The 22,694-nt window shown below is 32.7% G+C and overlaps 3 protein-coding genes and 1 long non-coding RNA gene across 4 annotated transcripts; 1 reads left to right on the forward strand and 3 right to left on the reverse strand.

Moving 5' to 3' along the window:
- Positions 1-515: 515 nt before the first annotated feature.
- LOC108844772 (uncharacterized) lies at positions 516-2,277 on the reverse strand. Its single transcript, XM_018618072.2, is given in 3 exon segments — positions 516-1,549; positions 1,552-1,788; positions 1,791-2,277. Coding segments are annotated over 3 exon segments (1,200 nt in total). The 5' UTR covers positions 2,062-2,277; the 3' UTR covers positions 516-857.
- Positions 2,278-6,263: 3,986 nt separating this feature from the next.
- On the reverse strand, positions 6,264-10,807 carry LOC130509627 (uncharacterized). The gene is made up of 2 exons (XR_008943644.1): positions 8,392-10,807; positions 6,264-7,929 (listed from the first exon to the last, which is right to left on the reverse strand). It is a non-coding gene; the product is annotated as an uncharacterized LOC130509627 (long non-coding RNA).
- A 1,167-nt stretch (positions 10,808-11,974) lies between these two features.
- LOC108846317 (uncharacterized) lies at positions 11,975-12,663 on the forward strand. Its single transcript, XM_018619542.2, has one exon. It carries the CDS (start codon positions 12,087-12,089, stop codon positions 12,501-12,503), a length of 417 nt encoding a protein of 138 aa, XP_018475044.1. The 5' UTR covers positions 11,975-12,086; the 3' UTR covers positions 12,504-12,663.
- Positions 12,664-21,603: 8,940 nt separating this feature from the next.
- LOC108846498 (protein ELF4-LIKE 1) lies at positions 21,604-22,399 on the reverse strand. Its single transcript, XM_018619727.2, has one exon. The coding sequence runs from the start codon at positions 22,276-22,278 to the stop codon at positions 21,862-21,864; it is 417 nt and encodes a 138-aa protein (XP_018475229.2). The 5' UTR covers positions 22,279-22,399; the 3' UTR covers positions 21,604-21,861.
- Between the last annotated feature and the right edge of the window lie 295 nt (positions 22,400-22,694).

Genomic DNA, 22,694 nt, shown 5'->3' on the forward strand with positions numbered 1-22,694 from the left:
GCAACTAAATAAGTTCTTTCTACTTGATACATCTCTTGAAAACGTTAAATATATATATATATATATACTTATAATGTAAATATTGAGAAATTGAAAATAAATACCACTAAGAGCACCAAAAGAATCCTGTTGGTGGTGGTGATTTCATAAACTCTTTTGCACAAAATTTATAACCAATATGTTATCAATAGATATAATGAAAGGTTACTGAAAATTAGTTAGTTTTCTAGAAGTTTCAAAATATTTGGAAAATCAGTTACATATATAATTGATAAAGATGGCAATTGAAGCATTGCATTTGTTTGCAAAAGAGATGTGAACGCTAACACATGATCTGATTGGGTGCTTTGTAGCATTAAGAAAATGTCGTCCTTCATTTCAAGATATCCACTCAAAACTTAATAATGCACATTTGTTGTAGATATAGTTAAAATCTTTTAGTGATTTGATATTGATTTGAACTCCACATGTCTTTCTTGTTTCAGGATTGCATTATGTTTTTGCTTTTGAACCAAAATACTTCCTTTTATTATTACCAAATTAGATTATACATGCCTCAGCATATGACATGATGATCAGAAAAATGAAAAAGATGGGGAAGCTCAGAGTTTGGTGGTGTATCCTCTAGATATATATATACTGAAGCAAAAGAGAATGGTTTCTAATCAACAACCGATGCCTCCTTGTGTGTGTAACTTCAATTTCTCATCACAATAGAAGAACACGGTCATCAACTTTGTTTCTTGCTTTCTGTATCATTGGATTACTCCCAAGTCCCAACCTCTTCAATAGACTTGAAGCAAATGACTTCAAACTTTCCCCTTATTATCAAAATTAGATGACACATGCCAGATTGGTCAGAGTTTGGTGGTGTATCCTCTATACACATCCATCAACTCAGGCAACTCCTCCTCGTACTTAACCACCAGCTTCTCCAAGAACACTTTCTCCACTGGAACCAACAAGGACGTCAAGCTCCAGTCCTCCTTCACCAACCCCTTTGATGCCAACACCTTAACCACCGAGCATCTCGGGATAATCCTCTTATCCAGGCTGAAGAAGAGCACCACGGGGCACCCTGCGATCGATCTAGGCTCCAGATTCATCTCCTTCACAAGAAACTCCATCGTCCTGTTTATCTTCCTCTCCGACAGCATCATAGAGTGCGGGTGCTTCTTGAACGCGCACATGATGTCGTCTTCCGACCACCCCCACCTCCGGTACACCTCGAAACACTTGTCCCATATCGACCTGTTGCCTTTCCCGGAGAGCGCGTGGATGGCCAGCACGAAGGTCGTTTTCCCGGGGTTGAACCCCATCTCTTTAGCTTGTTTGGTGATTTCCTTGAACTCGTCCTTCCTCTGCATCACTGCTTCGGGGAAATGCGTGAGGAGCAGCTGTACGCATTTCTCGGGGACGCCAGTCTCCGACATGTGGTTGATGTTCGGGACGAGGTTCTTGGTGTGATCCTCCAGGAATATCCACGTCGTCCGGCGAAGCGCGGCCACGATCTTTTCGTCGGCTTCGAGGACGCTCTTGAGGAAGTTGTGGAAGGGATGAGCTGGTTGACGAGGCTTCTTGTCAAGATGGTGGGATCGGAGGCGAGGGTTCGAGCTAGTAAGGGTTTGGAGACGCCGATGGAGAGGAAGAAGCGGAGTTTAGGGTGGAGCACGGACTCGGCGTTGGCTAGAAGCAAAACGGGGCGTTTCTTGACGATGCTGGAGATCTGGGAGGTGGTGAAACCGTGGTCACGGAGGAGGTTGAGAACTGTGTTGGGGCGTTCGGGGAGTCTAGCAAGAGCTTGCGAGCTGCGACGATGGCGTAGTCGGGAGATAGTCCGCAGGAGTTGATGAGGTAAGAAATGGTGAAGGAGAGTCTCTGCTGTTCGTCTTTAGGGTTTTTCTTGGGAGATGGGAAATGAGCTTGGGGAGGAGGGAAGACGAAGAGCGGTTTTCGATTCGTAGGTGGTAGGGACAAGTTTGTTGTTGTTGTTGTGATGGGGAAGGATGGTTTCGTGAGGGAGAGTTTGAGAAAGAAAGTGCTCTGAGCCGCGACGGCCATGTCTGTGTGTGTGGGAAGAGACACTGTTGCTGCTTCATCTCCAATCTTTTTCTTCCTCCGTTTGGGCCATAAATGGGCTTATTTATAATCTTTATGGGTTTTAAGAATTTGTTGATTGAGTCGTGAAGATAACCGCTGCCCCTTTTTCACATCTTGGCCACTCTTGCTGCCCAATGTGGGTTTTACCGTTTTCCTCTTTTACACATGAACTAGATGATCGTCAGCGTAGATTTTTTTTTTTTAAACTAGATTTTGATCCGCGTACATTAAAGCGCGGAGTAATTTCTGATTTAATTATTTCGTTTTAAAAGCAAGGAGTAAGAGTGGACGTTAGGATGCCCGTTATAATTCGATTCGGATCTATTGGCGTTTCAGATTTTCGGGATCAAAGATTTCAGTCTCATTCAGTATTTCTAAATTTTAGTTCGGATTCGGTTCTATGCGGTTTCCATTTAGGTTTGGATAACCAATTTAAATTATTTTTGAAATTCATTATATATTTTTTTCAAAATATATAAACAACAAATAATCAATTATTTGTTTGGTTTGAATATTTAGATTGATAATCAATAGATATTTAAAATATTTTTAGTGTTTTAAGTATATTTTAGCTATTTTATACATTTACTTTTTAATATTTTTATATATTATCAAGTATTTTGGAAAATTTAAAAGTATCTTAAATATCTTGGATGTTTTAAATATACATTTAAATATAAAAGTAATTAATATATCTACATATATAAATCTGTTGGATACTTTCGGGTACCTGAAATATTTTGGTTCAGGTCAGATTTGATTTTGGTTTTTCAAATACCAGAATTTTGAACCTATTGGATATTTAATCAAATTTCGGTTCGCTTTCGATATTACTTTTTCGGATCGGGTTTGTTTCGGTTCTTCGGATTTGGGTTTTTTTGCTCAGCCCTAGCAAGGAGTGGGCATTGGTACCCGTTCGGGTTTTTTTCGGGTTTAAAACTTCAGCCCCATCCGGGATTTTAATAAATTTCGGTTCGGATTGAGTTTGAATTTTTACGGGTTCGGCTCGAGTTCGGATAACCCGTTTAAATGATTTTTAAAAACTTAAAATTCATATATACTTAAAATTTCTCAACATCTAAAAATAAAATAATATATTGAATATAAATTTAAATGTATGCCAAAATACCTAAACTTAATATATAAATTGGCTTGACTTGAATATTTGGATAGAGAACTAAGAGATATTTCAAATATTTTTTGAAGTTTTGAGTATAGTTTATTTATTTTATACATTTAATTTTGACTATTTATATATTTTAACATTTTTGATAATTTCAAAACAGTTTGAAATTTTGAATATTCTTATATAAACTAATATATATATATATATATATATATATATATATATACAAATCTAATTCAGATATTCATGTTGTTTTTGTTCGGGTTGGATTCGATATTAGTTCTCTAAATACCATTTTAAATCTATTTGAATATTTAATCAATTTCGATCGATGTAATTAATTTTTAATACATATAATTTAGAAGGTCAAACCATATTACTTTGCAAAATTACTTAGAAAATATGTAAGTTGACCTATATTGTGGATCAGATGACTTTTTAAAAATATTTTTTTTGTATACTGTGGATTATTTCATTTCATGATGGTTAAATTTATATCTATTAATAGGTATTTAATCAAAAATTTGCAATATTTTGTAGATCGTAATCTATTTCAAAATTCATGAAAAAAATCTGTAAAAAAGTTCATTAATTAAAAACAAGAAAAAAATATGTAAAAATTCAAAAAACCGCATCAGCCTCACCGACACCGGTAAACCCGGTAAAACTCTATAAAAATTAATAATATTTACAAGTTTGATAAAATAAACCCTTTAAATTTTATAAAATAAAATAATAAATATAACTAAATCTATCAGATAATTAAATAATATTAAATATTAATGAAAAACATCAAACTATGATTCATGTAAATATTTATGGAAAAAAATAATAAGAGTAAGATGTGTTAAATTTATTTTAGTGTTTTAAAATCATGTAGTGTGAATAGACAAATATGTCCATGTAATGTTATTTATTGGATAGTTAATAAGGTTTATTGCTATTGATAATCAATAATATTTTCAAGCGGAAAAAAGGAGACCACACATAAAATTAGGCATGCGGATTCGGGTATTTTAGGTAGTTCGATTCATCTAATATCTTGCCGAATTGAACTGAAAGAGGAGGGAGAGGCACGTAGTATTTAGGTACTTGTAAACATTATTGGGTCTGGTTTGTTTTAAGGCTTGCTATTATCTTTAGCGGCAATTTTTTTTTTTGCTAAATTGTAAATGTCATTATTTTAAAAAGAATGAAAGTTCGGTTACAAGATAAATTGAAACCAGAATCTGCTGTAAACAGCCATTCAAATTCTAAGAGACCGCAAAAAGTTTAAAAAAATCTCTAAGAATCTAGGTAATGTAGTCCATGCTTCTAGCTAAAGAAAGTTTGAACTAACGAACAATACAGTACAAGAGACAGCAGTATGAATCTCTATTCAAAGCCTTCTTGCTTAGCCTGAACAAACCTGCAGAGGCAAGAGGAATAGTCGGTGGGTAGGATCCGTCGAACACTCACAGAAGTGGCTCCAAGCAAGCATCAACGGAGGCGGCTGACTCACGCTCCGGAACTCCACTGGAGGAGGACGTCGACAGAACCAGACCCTAACTATCTCAACAGAAGAATGAGAGTGGAGACACATGGCTTTGCTGCTGAAGATGAAGCTCAAGTTACGGTCAAGCACAAGCGGAACAATACGCTCCCCATCCGTTTACGCGACACAAGAGATGCAGCAAAGACAACAGAAACACCCAATTAAACTGTCAGAGCTTTGACACCAGAGAAAAAAGCACAGAAGGAGTTAAAAGCTCCTTTAAACATGTGACCCAAACAATGAGAGAGAACTTGGCCTTGAAGCAGATGAAGCCGACAAAGAGGGTTGTCCTCAAAACCCTAGAAAGCGACGCAGTAGCTGCAAGGATAGCCCAATCAATCTTCGGAGGAGCGTCATGGTTGCCATCTCTTGAACTAGGGAACAAAGGTTCTCGGTGGTGCGTCTCTTAACCACTTTACACTCAGAGACTGAGCGGAGAAACTCTACAACCACCATGGAGCAAACCGATAGAAGAAACCGATTGGATCGAGACGACGAGGCAAGAACGTGAAGGCAGCGACGCTACAGAGGCTCCGGCGGGTCTCGAATCTCAAATCTGACCCAGATCCGAGCGCAAACGGCGACTACAAGAAGATCTATGGCATCCAAGTGTCCTCCTAATCATCTCGCCCTCGCCAGTGTTCCCGAGAAACCAAGACGCCTTGGATTTCTAACAGAACCAGAGAGCAAACTTCATTGACTCTAGAAGCACCGCACAAAAAGAGGAGAACAAAGGGAGAATATCTTGGATTAGAGACGAGAACAGAATCAAACCCACCACCCACGGTGACTGGAGACAAAAGTCACCGACCACCGTGAGAGAAATCAAGGTACACGGCGGCGCTAGGTTAGCCGGCAATTTAGTAACCTCAATTAAGACACCGAGATTTTATTAGGTGGAGACTTGTTCATGTGGGTCTACTTTGTTAATTATTAGGTGTTCCGTTTTGAATGATCATAGTGTTTAATTGCGTAACGGGATAAGCAATTGATTAATTGTTTGTATGACAATAGATAAGATCAGATTTCATTTAATTAAAGCTTCATTTTCCATCTAACCTTTGTCTGTTGCGTTTTGATTAAAGGAGGATGTTGCTCAAAGTCAACAAACGATCAAACCAATATTTTGTTGGGGTACATTTCTGGTTTAATCCATGCCTTGCTCACTGGTATAGGGTTTTAACCAACGCTTTGTGACGATGGTTAATTATGTGTTTAGTTTATTATATATTTTTGGTTTGGAAAATAATTTAAATAATAAAATAATGTTATGATAAAATTAACACACAAAGAAAAAACCACATTAGTACAAAGTAAAAATAAAATGATAACCATTTACATGGAAAATAGAGGAAGATGGAGATATCAGCATGGATGGAAAAATTAAAGGTCTGACCATCAAGCCCACCTCCTGTACACGCGAAAATACCGAGCTATCCTTACTCTCTCTTTTTTCTATGTACGAAGCGGAAAGGTTTGTGTAATGATTACATGCATGTAATCATTATAAATCTATACACACATTTACATGTATTTGTGTAACTCGTGATTCTATGAGTAGCCAAAACTTCTGACCAGTCATATCGCGTGAAAAAACAAAAAAAAATCACTAATTTCACACGGGTAAATATATAGATATACATGTTATATAATGAATACATTAATCAATACACTCTTCGACTCTCTTCTACCATATCATCTCTCATTGTTTCCAATTACTTTGTTTACTCCGTCGTAATCCTAATTCCGAATGTAAATCATCGTCATCAAGCTTATCCCTTTCACGGCTGTGCTTCATCTTTCACCTATGTTTACGTCGAGTTTGACACCGTTACAAGATTCACACGGTGTACTCCTCCATCACTCGAAAGAATCATTTACTATACATGATCGCTTCAAGTTTCACTCCTTCATCTCTATCTTGCTTCGTATTCCTTTTTCATCTTGACGAAGCCACCAAAAATATTTTATTCTCAAGCTTATTCTTCTCTGTCGCTCACCGAACCATTTCCATCATAACCCTGTCGACATCGTCATGCTCGGATTCAAGCCTCATTGTCGTGCTCATCCTTGCCGTCTATGTCTCGTCACGGAAGAGATCGAGCAACAATAGTGATTTCTTATGTTTTGTAACATACGCCCTCCAACCCTCCAACCTTTGGGTATTCTCAAATTGGCTCCAATATTTCTAAGTGTAAAATAGATTTACAATCGACGCCAAACTTTCACATTCTACATTTCAAACTTTTTAAGAATTATTTGAATGGACCTCAGAGTCTCAGTCGTTTTCAATTTGGCCTAAAGTTTTTAATTTGTATAACGTCAAGTAAAATCTTAACCGGCTATTTCACAAATTACATCATTAATTAATTAGTATATATTATTGAATAACTATATATCGAGATAATTTGTATATATTGCCGGCTAACTATAAAAAAAAGTCAAGTAAAATTTTAATCGGCTATTTTAAAATTACATCACTAAAGAAAAATGAGAGACATTTATAAACTATAATAAAAACCAAGTATAATCTTAACCGGCTATTTCACAAATTACATCATTGATTAGTATATATTACCGGCTAACTATAACAATGTCAGGATAATTTGTATATATTACCGGCTAACTATAACAAAAAAAATCAAGTAAAATCTTAACCTACTATTTTGCAAATTACATCATTAAAGAAAAATGAAAGACATTTCCAAACTATAACAAAAATCAAGTAAAATCTTAACTGGCTGTTTCACAAATTACATAATTAATTAGTGGATATTACCGGCTAACTATAACAATGTCGGGATAATTAGTATATATTACCAGCTAACTATTACAAAAAGTCAAGTAAAATCTCTAACCGACTATTCCCCAAATTATATTATTAAAGAAAATTGAAAGCATGATCTGCATCAGCACCAACGTAAGTGGGTGTTTTGCCAGTGCTTTTCCTCTTTGTTTTCTTCCTTGCTAAGGCTGCATCATCGGCCTCCTCTCTCATCCACTCTGCATCGGCCTTTGTAGCTCCGCCTGTGAATATTTTTTTTGTAAAACTGGTACCGTCTCTGATAAGGCTGGCCATTTTATCTACTATTTTGTCATCTTCCCCATCAGAAAGACATAAATCTCCTTCGTCAAGCTCAAAGTATGTGTCCGGCTGAATAATCAAAGTCTTCACATATTTATAAAATAATTCATCAAAATTTGGTTTAGACAACTATTTTATAAAATTTATGTCTATTTCCGTGGTTATACGGTCTCTGGAGTAAGAAATGCTAACACACTACACATTTTTGGTGGACGGGCATTTAATGAATTGTATGTACAATGTCATTGTTATCCTATTACACACAGAAAAAGACAAAGAAACAAAATATCTTCCATGCTATTCTCGTAAGGATGCAGACATAGAATTGACTTATCAGATCGAACAAATCAAAAACTGACCAAAAAGAAAGAGGAATCAAGTATTTAGGATAAACTATTTGACTTCTCAGACTGATTCTATCCATTGGTTGTTTAACCAGCTCAGAGACAGAATTACCATAGTTGGATAAGATCCATCATTACAACTTTATGTAAAATCAAAAGAAGAAGACAAATATAATTAGGGCGTAAAGAGATAGAAGAGAACCAGTTCGACGAGCGCAGAAACTTTCTGAAAGGTGGTACCATGCGTGATAGCTTCATATATACAAATGATCGGATCCGTGCCACCACCACGACTCTTGAATCTAGTGAGACTGAAACAGATAGTCCGGTGCAATTTCGTCTATGTAGAGAGAAGGGTTCTGTGGGAGAAACCAAAGAGATTGAGAGAGATGGAAGATTAATCTTTGTGAACAATGGTTTTGGCAAAGAAATCAAAGAGATTGTGAGAGAAAGAGGATCATAACTACGGAGAAACAAAAGAAATTGTGAGAGAAGGAGGTCGCTAAACCAAAAATATAGAGAGAGATGAGATAGATATTTTTGAACGAAAAGTATATCGATTGTACTGATGAGCGTAGTCTCTCTCTTCACGCGTAATAATGAGTTATAGAGTTTGTAAACATATAAGATATTAGGTTGAAGTCCTGTTCGGAAACTCGTTAGGCGTTCCTCGTACGCTCCGGTTACGCCTAGTGCCGAATGAAAAAAATCGGAGATTATACGGGGATTACGCGGGGATTTATTTTAGGGAATTTTATGTTGTTTCTGTTATAATTTACATATATATCTAGCTTAATAGTGAATACAGTAAAAAGCAGTTGGCGTAATGGTTTAATCGTCTGTGAAAGTCTCAGCGTCCTAGGTTCGAGCTGTCCTGGATGTATTTTCGCCTATTTTTTAATTTTATGTTTAACGAAGGGTATTTACATCATTTACTGGTCGTCTTCTTCCTTAGGTTTTTAGGTTTTCTGCGATTCAAATCGATGGCTCCTTAGGTTTTACACCATTTTCTTCGTTTTTGATGCTGGTTTCGTGAAAACTTCATAAATCTTACCTATTTTGTTCGATTATAGGTTGAATTGAGTTAGAATAGAGTTTTTATGGCATTTCTGATTTTTTGAGCGAATAACTCTAATTCGCCACGGTTCATGGCTGTGTTACGATTTTCCGGCGACTATGCGGTCCTCGGCGCCACATTTTCGAATAGGGGGTTGAAGTATTAGATGATAGGGTTGCTATGGACATTAAAAAACACGTCATTCGAAAAGACTGACTTTCAACCCCACAAATATGCATGTTATCCTTGTATAATGCACTGCAATTTCTCTAGATTATTTTCAACGTTAAACTTTTATCGTAACTTCACTCTCAATTAACTAAACCCTAACTTCTAAACATTAAATCCTAATTCAAATATAAATATATTTTTAACTTTTGATTGATATTATATTCTAATTTTAAAATAAAAAGGTATTTATGTGCTAATTTATGGTATATCTTATTGTCTTTTGTCGCAGTTGATTTACAAATTTGTTCTTCTATGATTCCTTCTACATTAAACATTGTATAATCTAAATATGGAAAACACCAAAATATACATAGGCGATTGTAATCTGGATCTAAGATCCGATAAGAGTATATATGTCGTATACATTTGATTTTGGTAAAAAAACAAATGTAGACGACTAGACAGTATATTACATATTTATGTCTTTTTGTTTTGAAAACTAGACGAAATCATTTTGATTCATGATTCTATATTGAGTGCAGTGGCGGAGGTAGAAAATAATTTTAGAGGGGTCAAATTCAAAATTAGCATATGTTATAGGGGTCATTTAGCTAAAGTTTACAAGATTTATCTAATTTTTAAAGAATTATACATGTAAAAAATATTTTTATAAAAAGTTCACATGGGTCAATTGATCCAGGTGCCAATAGTGTAGCTCCGCCACTGATTGAGTGAGTAAATTGTATTTGCGTGAGACAACAAAAGTCTAATATCTTTGACAGTTGGACTTGTGTCTGATGATTCTGATGGTCTTTCTAGAAGAATTGAAACCTGGGAGAAAAATCAAAATATAATATACGCTCGATTTTTCAAATTTGACATTTGCTTTTGTTTTATGTGTTTTTTTTTCCTGAAAAAGTAGACACTATATATTATTATAAGTTTTGTTAAAGAAAGCACGTTGTTATTTACTTTATTTCTATTAGCCACCGTCCTTCTAGAAGCCGACCCCCAACCAATACTCGGTCGTCATTAGTTTTGCATACGAACTCCCGTCTTCCGAAACAAATGAAGCGAGACTACAAAAGTGCTCATATAATATATAACTAGATTTTTGGCCCGCACACCCGTGCGGGTTTTAAAATAACTTTATATATAATATATATATACATTAATATTATTAGATTACAATATAAAACTGAATGTTGTTTGGTTTTTTTCTTATATACTATTTTTAAAGAGTCTCAGATATTTTTATTTGTGTTTATGTATTTTTCAGCATTGATAAAATGATTAACATTACAACTACTAAATAAGTATTTGAAGTTTTTTTGAACGTAATTAATATTTGAAGTTCTTTTTGAAATTAAAAAAAAATATTTAAAGTTCCCTTTGTTTTTGTGTTAGTTAGATAGATTATTTTTATACACTAATCATTTTTATTAAATTTTAAATAAGTTATTATATATAGTATAAATAGACTACTTATTCGGGGACACGAAAAATTATATATGTTTTAATATTATAAAATGTTAAAAATAATTTTATATTTATTTTATATTATGAAAATTTATTTAATGTATTTATAATGGGGGAAATTATGATTAACACAATAAGTAAAAAGTTATTTGAAGTTTTACTTTTTATGTCAATTTTAAATTATTCATGTACACTATTAAAACAACATTCGGTTTTCTATTGTAACAACATTCAGTTTTTAATTAAAAATTCTATTAAAACAACATTCAGTTTTTATTTACATTTGTATGAAATTATTTAATATATTAAGTTTTTTTATAATTTACATAAATTATTTTTATAAAATTTATAAGATTATTTTAATTTATTACTTTATTTTTTAATTTTGTAATAAATCTTATTTTTAAAATAGGAATACTGTAATGTAATTATTTTACATAAACTGATGTTCTATTTTAAAAAATTAAAAACAATATATTATAATTTTGGTGAAGATTTGTATATAAAATGATAATATTGTAACAATTATTTTGCAGTGTTAATGAAAAGTAACAATTATTTTGCACGGATATTCAAAAATGGACCTTTAACATTTATATATGAATTTAACAAAGTTTAGTTAGTCCATCAATTTATTATTTGACGCAAAAACCAACACAGAATTTTATTCTTGTAACTAAAAAAGTTATTGATAATTTTTTTGTTAAGAGTTGGTAGTGCAGAAGTCGAGCTACGATAAATATCGGTATTTATAGATACATGCTAAGATATCATGAGGATATCTATCACTTAAAGCTTGGATGTTTAAAAACTAAATCACAAATATTAGATTGTAGTTGAGAATCTTGAAATATAGGAATGATAATAAGTAGTTACACATGATTTTAGGAAAATAATACTAAAGCTTAGCGTGATATAAGGTTGACATTAATGATTTATCTCATTTAATTTTTATATTTCTAGTATTATGCCAGTTGCAATCCTTTGTAATTATTTAGGAAAAGTTAAGGTTAAATACTAAATGTACTTCAGTTTTAATAGTTTAGATTAAAATAGTATGAAAGATCGTGAGTCGTCAATAAATTAGGCCACATTCTGCTTGCACATATATATATATTACTTTGATACGCACCTGCTGGTGTCTCTTAGCTTGTCACAATCCTCAGTTAAGACATAAGAGAAAAAATAATATGAACACAACCAAGGAGGTGTTTGATGTGTCACCGTTCTTGCTACTAGAATCATCTGCAGATTCCGATACCTATCGCTGCGACGGAGGCGAACAGATCGAGGGTGCCCACGACGGCGAACCCAATGTTAACAATAACTATTACCCGGATCGAGATGAAATTGATGAGTCTTGTACCGCCAATTTTTATGAGACGTCTTCTATGACGACCTGGAGACCGAGTTTCGACCCGGAGGATACGGTGACAGAAGAAATAGTTCTCACAGCAGGAGAGGAAGAAGATGAGGACGGAGAGGTGAACAGCTACATCATAAGATATAGGACAAGTCAACGTGAAAATCTGACCGTTGATTCTAGTCCTGTGGTGAGTGAGATGGATAAAAATCGAATGTTCTGGGAAGCTTGTCTTGCTTCCTGATCTGTCTTTCTTGTTTCACGGAGAGGGAAAAACGAACAACGTCTTCTTGTCTAGCTAACTATATAGGTTTAATACATATGTCTATCTATTTTATTTTTGTTTGTTTGGGATTTTGCTTGTAAAGGTGTCTATTAAATCACATCTACCCATCAATTATGTCCATAGATTTCCTCATCAAATAACAAAAAAGTATCAACATCAATCTGGTCGCGTTTTCTTTAATAAATTTATATTTTCATATGTAATCCAGTCACAAACCCTTCAACATCTAACTAAACGGTAAGAAACGAAAAAGAGGTTATGATCTATCCACAAGTATACATACCGGAGGGAGATTGTATTAAGTTTGAAAAAGGAAAATAAAAAACAAGTAGGCAGTATTTGTTTGTTGTTGTAACAAGTAGGCTGTATAATAGTGTACAAGTGGTTTCTTTATCAAGGATGCTAGCTTTACTAAATTACTTATGTTAATCGCTCACCCAATAAATTGATAGTTCAATTGAAAAAAAACATCTTGTTTCAAACAAACATCGGGTCTCTAAACAAAGAATAAACTAAAATAAAGATTCCTTCACTAACAAAGGTAAAGATCAAGAACAAGTAAAGGAAATGCAGTTGGTGCATGGTTTTTTTTACTAGGTATATATGAGCTTCATCTTTATTGACCATAAAGTATATATATTGATTTGATAGTTGTATACTTTTAGATGTTTTTTTAATTACTGGTGTATCATATATTTATATTGGACTCACCAACAAGAATCTTTATAGTCTAGTGACCACTTTTCCACACATGGAAGTTCGGTGTACGAAGCTTATAAATTTATAATGATCTTTTGAGGATTTGTCCAAACAGAATGATAAATAATCAATGCTAGTCCAATCTACTTGTTATGATCTGGGTTATTCTATTAATTCAGTTAATTGTCGAGTTGTAAGAATCCAACCTTGGTAAAAAACAAGAAAAAAAGAAGAGTGAAATAGGGGACTATTAATAGTGGAAGTGGAAATTCATAGAGTAAACATGTAGTAATTAAGGTGTTTCAAAAAAAAAGGATGTGTTAATTTTGTACTAAAGTGGACCAAATTCTTCTTTTTCACGCGAGATTGTGAATAAAACACAATGCTCACCACTGATTTACCTAACATTATACTATCTAATCTATTAAAAATAGGGATGTCCAATTTGCTAAAACCGAACTAATTAAAATCGAATGAAACAGAAATTGAAAAAATTATTTGGATTTAATATTACCGAATAAACCAAATGAATGTTATTTTTAAGAAACCACAATATATAAATATGGTTCGGTATATAAAACGATCAAAATGAATAAACCAAAGAAAACAATTAACCAACAAATATTTGTATACTTATCTACAAATTGTATAATAGTTAATAATATATACATTATTTATTTTAATAATATGATAATTGGATATTATGGTATATTTGGAAAGCGAGAAATAGCAAGGTGTTCAGTAATCTAGATGTGGAACCGATGGACACACTTAAAAAGGCAGAAGTTGAATCGAGATTATGGGCTGAGGCGCAGGAGATAAACACTCACAGAATACCACATCAGGTGGAAGGCAGACGCTTACCAACAATCCTAGGACGATGGTGTTTGACGGATGGTTCTTGGAAAGACAAGAAACTTTTTTTGGGACAGGGTTGGTTTAGTACACTACAAGGATTTCAAGGATTAATGGGAGCAAGGAATACACGGCCAAGTTTATCACCTCTACACTCGGAGGTAGAAGCCTTAATTTGGGCAATGGAATGCATGAGGAATCTACGTCAATATCAAGTCACTTTTGCAACGGATTGTTCTCAGCTGGTGAAGATGGTTTCAGAACCAAGAGAATGGCCGGCGTTCGCAAGTTATTTAGAAGATATCAAGATATTGAGAGAAAGTTTCACAAGCTCGGAGATCATTCATGTACAGAGGACGGAGAATACAAGAGCGGATAGTCTTGCACGCGGTGCTAGACAGCAAAACTCCTTCATCGTCCACATGGATGCAGAGCTACCACTTTGGTATACAGAGTCTGGATGAGTCTGTGTCTTTGATGTCAAAAAAATAATAATATGATATTTAAAAAAAAATATATTACTAATTTATTATTATAAAGTTCAAAAGACTTTTTCTCATTTTTATCAAATTAAATAAAACATGTTTTATTTTTATTAGTCACTATTTGTGCTATAATACATCTATATAAAAATGTTATGATATTGCTACTTTATTAAATTCATTTTAATAGTTAAACAAAATAAAAAATATTATATCTAAAAGTTACAATAAAGTATATATTAGTATTTTAATAAATCTAATTTCTAATCATATAATCTAGTTTTTATAAAGGATAAATATAGTAAGGATTTTTTGGTTTAAAACCTAATAAACCAAAAATGAATAGTATATAAACTGAACCAAATTAAAATAGATATGATTCTAATATGGTAGCTAATTTTAATAAACCAAAGAGTAAAAAAACCAAAAAATTGAAACCGGACCGAAATTCAGATTTAGCATGTTTATTTAAAAGTGAAATATACTTAGGAAGCTAACTTTGTTTTCTTCTGAAATATCACTTAATTTTTCGCTGAAAATTATAATAATACTAACTAGATTTTGACTTGCACATCCGTGTGGGTAATATTTCATCTATAAAAATAAAGTTTTATACTATTTTATATGATCATTTGAAAATAATATATTCCTATCATTTTAAAAATAAATAAATAAATAATATATAGTTCTAAATATAAAAATTTAACATATGTTAACAATTTTTTTGTAAAAATTATTACATAATTTTTGAATTTTAATCATTTTAAAAGTTGAATGATACTTTAGTCATTTAAATGGTGAATGATATTTTATTTATTTATCTAAATGAAAGTATGTTTTTCAAAATACTGTATATTAGTTTACCAATTTAATATAATTTTAATATGTAATACATTATTACTTCAATTTTAATATAGTATAGACTATATTTATAAAATAAATAAAAGTAGTATATAATTTTATTATTTTGTTCATAATATTTTTAATTTAATTTAATTTATAATAATATCATACTACTAATATTGAAATTAATCAGTGCATTAATTAAAAATATATTATTATTTTTATATGATTTATTAGATTTTTTCTCAACATATTTTAATATTACTAAAACTAAAATTTAAATTTACAGTTAAAATATATTCTTTATTAATATCTTTATAATTATTTAGAAATGTTATACATTAAATAAACTAATGTAAATAATAAAAAAATATAAGTATATATATGAATCTAGTATGACTATTTTGTAATAGATAAAAATAGTACTTCTCTTTTAATAGAAAAGATGTCTCTGTCAGTGGTAAAACTGTCTTTCCACAATCTTTATTTTACAAATCATATGTAATATACCTCTATCGTTTATGATTATTTGATTTCCGTGTTTATTTCATTTGACCGGTGAAATCTGTGTATATGCATGTTAAACCGAAGATACCATATTTGTTAATTAAATTGAGCTATAGTTTTGTCATGTTTCATCATAGGTCATATTCAGAAAATGCTTATTTAAGTTGTTCTCAACAATTTTGATTCTTCAAGTTGGTCATACACAAAGTTATTTGAACTGATCAAAAATATAAAATATCTCATATTTTTCAATAGCTGATGTATTATTATATAATAAAAATTATTTAATTTATCAATCTGAAACAAATAAAACAAATGAAAAAGAGAAATTTTATATTTATGAATTAATTCATAAATTTTATATTTATCCATTAAAAGTATACTACATAGTTAAGAAAATATTTTTATATTTATGATGCTTTTCTATTTGATCATTAAGAATTAAGAAAATTTTGAAATACATGTTTTAGTATTAGATTGATTTACATTAATAAGTATTGATAACAAAGTGAAATTTCCCATAAAAATAGTTCAAAACCTAATTAACTGTGGAATCACCGTAATTTACTGGTTAAGATTTAAAGATTTTTACACTCAGATATGGGGTTCCAACCCCAGACTATGCAATTTCTTGCAGATCAAAGAAAATACAGATTTCAAGTTCTAGAGAGAACGATTTATTAATGCAGACTACAAAAGAAAGACGTACAAGAGATCTTCAACATGGTGCAAGTGAAATCTGGTCAGGAGATCTTCATAGGACGGCTCGGATGATGCAGTTAGGCATAGATCCTCATAAGGCAGATAGTATTGTCGGTTGTCGAATCATCTATGTAAACTTTCTCATAATTGTAATATATCATAGTAAATCAGTGTTAAAGAAAAAACTAATTAACCATGAACATTGATTTTCTTTGGTTTACTGTTTTTCAAAAAAATCATTAACCAATGGAGATGTTAATAAGCCAGATTAAGATCCAATTACAACCGAGTTTCTTTATCTGTTTATTTTTCTTATTCTTGTTCGATTTTGAGTTATGCAACATCTTTTAATTCAAAACTAGATTTTTACCCCCATTTTAAAAACGCGGAATATTTTATACATCGTAAAAATCTAATAAAAATCCATCAAATGCTTTGTTAAGGATGACAAAATTGTAGATCCACCTTATTTAAATCCCTCTCATTTTTGACGAACACATTTACGTCTTGACATTTTGAACTCATTTATCCATTTAAACTCATGTAATTGTATTGATCATCTATTTAGACCGGTTTGGGTTTATTTTGAGTGACTAAAATCATTTAGTTTTACAAAAAATATATTTGTATTTTATATTTCTTTAAAATGTTTAATTCATTTCTAAAAATTGAAAACAATGTTTAGATTTATTATTTTGAGTAAAATGGAAAATTAAATCAATGTAATTCATGTATAAAAATCTTAGTATAGACGGTTGACATACTTAGTGTGTTCAAAATAATGTAAATTTAGTTAAAAACTATAAAATAAAATTAGTAAAAATTGATACATGTGGAAATTTACATTGTGAAAGTGAACCGTCCTCTACATAGATCAAATGAAATCAAAAAATTATACACAATAATTTCTAACCTAAATTTGTGAATATTCAATAAATTTAAAATTAGATATAATTTTATATGGATATATATATATATATATGCTATTTATAAAACTAACTCACTGGGGAGACGCTTGATTCGCTGCAAATCAGTGGCCTCGGACGGTCATCTACCAGGTTGTTAAGAACCTCTTTGATGTGCCCCTTTAATGCGCTTAGACTTGACTTTTGACCCCCCCTTTTCTTCCCTATCCACAGCATTCATTTTTGTTAAGTATTAAATAATTGAAAGATTGCAATTTTTTAAATTAGCTAAATTTTAGGTAATTTAATGCAATACCTATAATTTATAAGGAAAATCATATTTATCATGTTTTGTAAATTCATTTATTAAAATTAGTAAATGGAAAATAGTCTTGTAAATATCATAAAAACCTAAGGACAAAATCTTAAATTTTTAAAATAGGATTTTGTTTTAATAGTATAGATCTGATTCATGTGATTTTTATATCTTCAAATCTGATTTCGTGTTAGAGAACTTTCTCTCTTTATGTTGGATCGATTTGTCATTGATCCATCCATGAAGAAAAAACCAAAGGTACCAAATTTATAAATATTATTTACCAAATAATTAACAAATCAAAAACAACATTTCGATAGTCTTTACGGAAGAAGATGAGAAATGTAAGAAAAAAGCCACTGATTCATGCTGTTCTGAAATTGGTTTCATTACTTATTTGGCTTTTTGTTTTGAACTATGGTTTTGTTGGGTGCTTAAAAGGGAATTTAAAACAAGAATCTACAGAGGCAGTACTGAGAGACAAGGTTAGAGAGATCTAAGTTGTTCATCATCTGGATGAGAAATTAAGACTTGGATGATGAACTAAAGGGGCTTGTTAACAATGGAAAGTTTCACCACTGTTCAATAACTCAACTGGTGGTCGAGCACGGAAGACATTTAGATTCTTTAAGAACATAACTGGGTTAATGGACGGAGAGTGCACAAGTAAAGCCTTCATTATTGAATATGTAAACGATTTCCTTTTGCACTCATTATATTTTTCTATCACGAATCTATGTTGCTTACAGGAGCTGTTTTAGTATTTTCAAAAGTTTAGCTTTGACAGCTTACATTATTGAGTATGTAAACGATCTATAAAATATAAGTCATACCTTTTGCACTCATTTATGTATCAAGAATCTCTGTTGCTTACATGGAGCGTTGGAGCTAGTTTGGTATTTGCATATAAATTTGGCTCTGATGGTAAAAGTGGAGGTAAATTATGTTGTTTCACTACTAGAAAATGCGGTCTTAGCGACGAAAATTAGCGAGAAAAATTTTTCCTCGTAAACTTACGTCGACTTTAGAAGGAAAGTACGTGAAAAGATAAATAAAATATAAGTTTGTCGTTAAATAATGACGAAACCGTTTCATCGTACAATAAACGTAAATTAACGTGTTGTTTACGAGAAAATAGTATTTCATTGTAAAGTCGACGTAAAGTAAGCGTGTTTTTTACGAGGAAACATATTACGAGTAATTTGCGATAGTTTCTCGAGTCCACCTAATTTTTAGTTGAAACACGTTTTTTTGTTTTGGCTAACTACCTATATTTCGTCGTAAATTCCTAGTAAAATCTCACCTACCAGTTTCAAAAATTTCCTATAAATATGTCCATTGTGTTTCATTTAAAACATACCACAAAAAAAAAATCTAAAAACATGAAAGAAAAAAAATGTCTGGTGATGGAAATTATTTTGAATTGCGGAGGTGGATGTACACGCACATAGATGCTAACAGGAGAGTGACGAAAGAATATCTCGAAGGACTGGAGACATTTATGCATCGAGCAGATTCTACACCGCTCGTCCAGGAAAGCGGTAAAATGTTTTGTCCTTGTCGGAAATTCAACAATTCAAAACTGACAACTCGTGAAAATGTTCGGAAGTATTTAATTAATAGAGGTTTCATGTCAAATTACTATATTTGGTTTTAACATGGAGAAGGTTATAATTATGAGAATGAATCTAGTAGTAGTAATAGCAATTTTTAGGATGAACCGGTTGATCATTTGCATAATCAACATAGTTACCATCAGGAGGAACATATGGTAGATTATGATAGGGTTCATGATATGGTAGATGATGCATTTGTAGCTCATGATGATGATGAACTTGAAGAACCTAACATAGAAGGAAAAAAGTTTTATTAAATGTTAGATGCTGCGAATCAGCCACTTCACAGTGGTTGTAGAGAAGGTATCTCTAAATTGTCGTTGGCTGCTAGAATGATGAGTATTAAAGTTGATCACAATCTACCTGAAAGTTGCATGAATGCATGGGCAGACTTGTTTAAAGTGTATTTGCCGGAAGATAATGTATCTGCTGATTCTTATTATGAGATTCAGAAACTAGTTTATAGTCTTGGGTTGCCTTCTGAGATGATAGACGTTTGCATTGACAACTACACGCTCTACTGGGAGATGATGAGAAGTTAGAAGAGTGTCGATTCTGCAAGAAGTCACGATTCAAACCGCAAGTACGAGGACGTAATAGGGTACCGTACCAAAGGATGTGGTACCTGCCAATTACCGACAGATTGAAAAGATTGTACCAATCTGAGGAGACTGCTGGAAAGATGAGATAGCATGCTGAGCATACTCAGACGGATGGTGAGATGACTCATCCATCAGATGAAAGAGCTTGGAAACATTTTAACAAAGTACATGCAGAATTCACTAGCAATAGCCGAAACGTGTATTTCGGATTATGCACAGATGGATTTAGTCCTTTTGGTATGTCATAAGACAATATTCATTGTGGTTAGTCTTTCTGACGTCATACAACCTGCCCCCGGATATGTGTATACAACGGGAATTTCTATTCTTGACCATATTAATACTTGGTCCGAACCATTCAAAAAGGTCTCTGAATGTTTTTTTATAGCCATTGATAAAAGAATTGAAAAATTTGTGATCAATAGGGGTGAGAACGTATGAATCCTCAACGAAAACGAATTTTACAATGCGAGTGATGCTTTTGTAGACCATAAGTGATTTTTCTACTTATAGAATGTTGTCTGGATGGACTATCATGGCAGTTGTGAGTTTCCTGCTTATGTAGTAGTCGTAAGCGAGAAATACTGGATGTGCAACGAACTACACCATGGCAGTTGTGAATATTTTGTGAAATAAAACTCCAAACCATGAGCTTCCTTGGCACACAAAGGGAGACAAAGCTCTTTCGCTCCACTTGGCCAATTTCAAACGTTCTTATATTGCACTCTTATTGTTCAAAAGCGCCTCAAACCTTTCAATCAACAAGAACAAGTCATAGATTCTAGTTGGTAAACCAAGTCATATAAAGGTTAATGGTCTCAAATAAATTTTCAAAACCAAGAAGAATGCGGATGGGACTATGAATAAATACAAGTCACCGCTTATAGCTAATGGATATCTACAACAAATAATCCGGTGTAGACTTTCGATGAAGTTTTCACACCAGTTGCTCAATTTGAAACCACTCGGTTATTGATAGTGTTGGCAAAAATTAAGTTTGGTGAAATAAGAAAGATGATCGAAATGCAAGACATGTCCAATTTGAAGTTTAGGAGAATAAATGTTGAATAAGTTTCAATAGCTTGCAGTTCAAGTTAATCTTAAGAAATTGGTTAAGGATAAAAATAAATTATTTACTTGTATTAGAAATAGAAAAAAAAAGAACTTTTTATTTACCATTAGAAATTGGAAAAAAAGTTTTCTATTTAATATTAGAAACATGAAAAAATAAGTTTTCTATTTTACTCTACGAGTATTGAGTAGCAAATGAAGTCTGTAACATTCATATAAATATCTGAGTTGAGATTTTGATAATAAGATTGAGAAGAAGAATAAAAGAATGAGTGTTTAGTTTTGAAAATGTTTCTGAACACTAAGAATTGCTAAGAGTATTCTGAAACTATAGATGTTATTCGAGAATTACTCGGATCAAAGAATACCTGCCTGGGAACTTATGATCTATATTCAAAACTTAGCAATAGAAGAAACATGCAACCATCTTTTTCTTGTAAGAATTATTTCAATCCTCAAAACAAACAACCAACCATCGAATTGTATTATTTATCAATCAATGTAAGTAGTGATGGCTGTACTAATGAAACACATGCAACAACCATAACATAAGAGAGGACAAACCTGATTACAGAAACATGAATACCGTAGAAGGGTCAAAATCATAGGATACAATGCAAGGCATATCAAAATTCTAGTCCACGCTAATTCTGGTAGTTATCTGGATACCAAATTTGCGACATAACGTAACGGCATGACATCAGCTAAAAAACAGAGCTCAAGAACCGCAAGAGCTCTGTCCACAGCCATAGGAACCGGAGGTGGTTGCCGTCGTGTCGCCACTCTTGGCCTCCTCGATTTTTTTTGAGAAATCGACAGCTAAATCGGTGTAAATCTCCATAACTCTCGAGATATTACCGTTGATTTCGTTAATCAAGCCAACGTTCCTGGAGACGTTCTCTGGGATTCGGGAGAGATGGTTGTCGTTGACGCGTCGGATCAAGTCACGATTCTGGTCTAGAACGAGTTGCGCACGCTTGAAGCCATTACTCAGCGTATTCCACACCTCCACGTCGTTGAACTCCTCACTGGTCGCAGTAACATGGTCGTCGTCTTTGTTCATCTCCGTCGGAGCTCGTTTGCTGCTCTTCCGGTTGTTTCCGACGAGCGATCGACGTCGTTTTGGTGCTTCCATTCTTTTGAAAATCAAAGCCTCACGTGGCTGATCAATCTAGAGATACATCAGAGTTCATTCACCGTTGACGCGACGAACCATTGTTTGTTTTCTTATTACAGTATTTGCCTTCTGGAGGGGCCTAGTCGAATTGTAGTTTGTTCGGGTCATGAAGATTGACCGTCACCAGTTTTCCGTGAAGGACCAATGCGTGTTGAAAAGAGGGACCCGTTGGATGAATCTGATTGGATGGTGACATACAAAAGTGACGGTAGCTCAAGAAAGTGAAAAAGAATCGTCAACTCTATTTTTGGATAATATTAAATATCAGGCATAGGACTACTAAGAAAATAAAAAGTGAAAACCTCGGACCAAAAATATCTAACCTTTTCCATATCTATCTTATTAAAACATAAACATTTTGTTGAACCAACTTT

This window comes from Raphanus sativus, chromosome 3, assembly GCF_000801105.2.
Source record: "Raphanus sativus cultivar WK10039 chromosome 3, ASM80110v3, whole genome shotgun sequence".
NCBI lineage: Eukaryota > Viridiplantae > Streptophyta > Magnoliopsida > Brassicales > Brassicaceae > Raphanus > Raphanus sativus.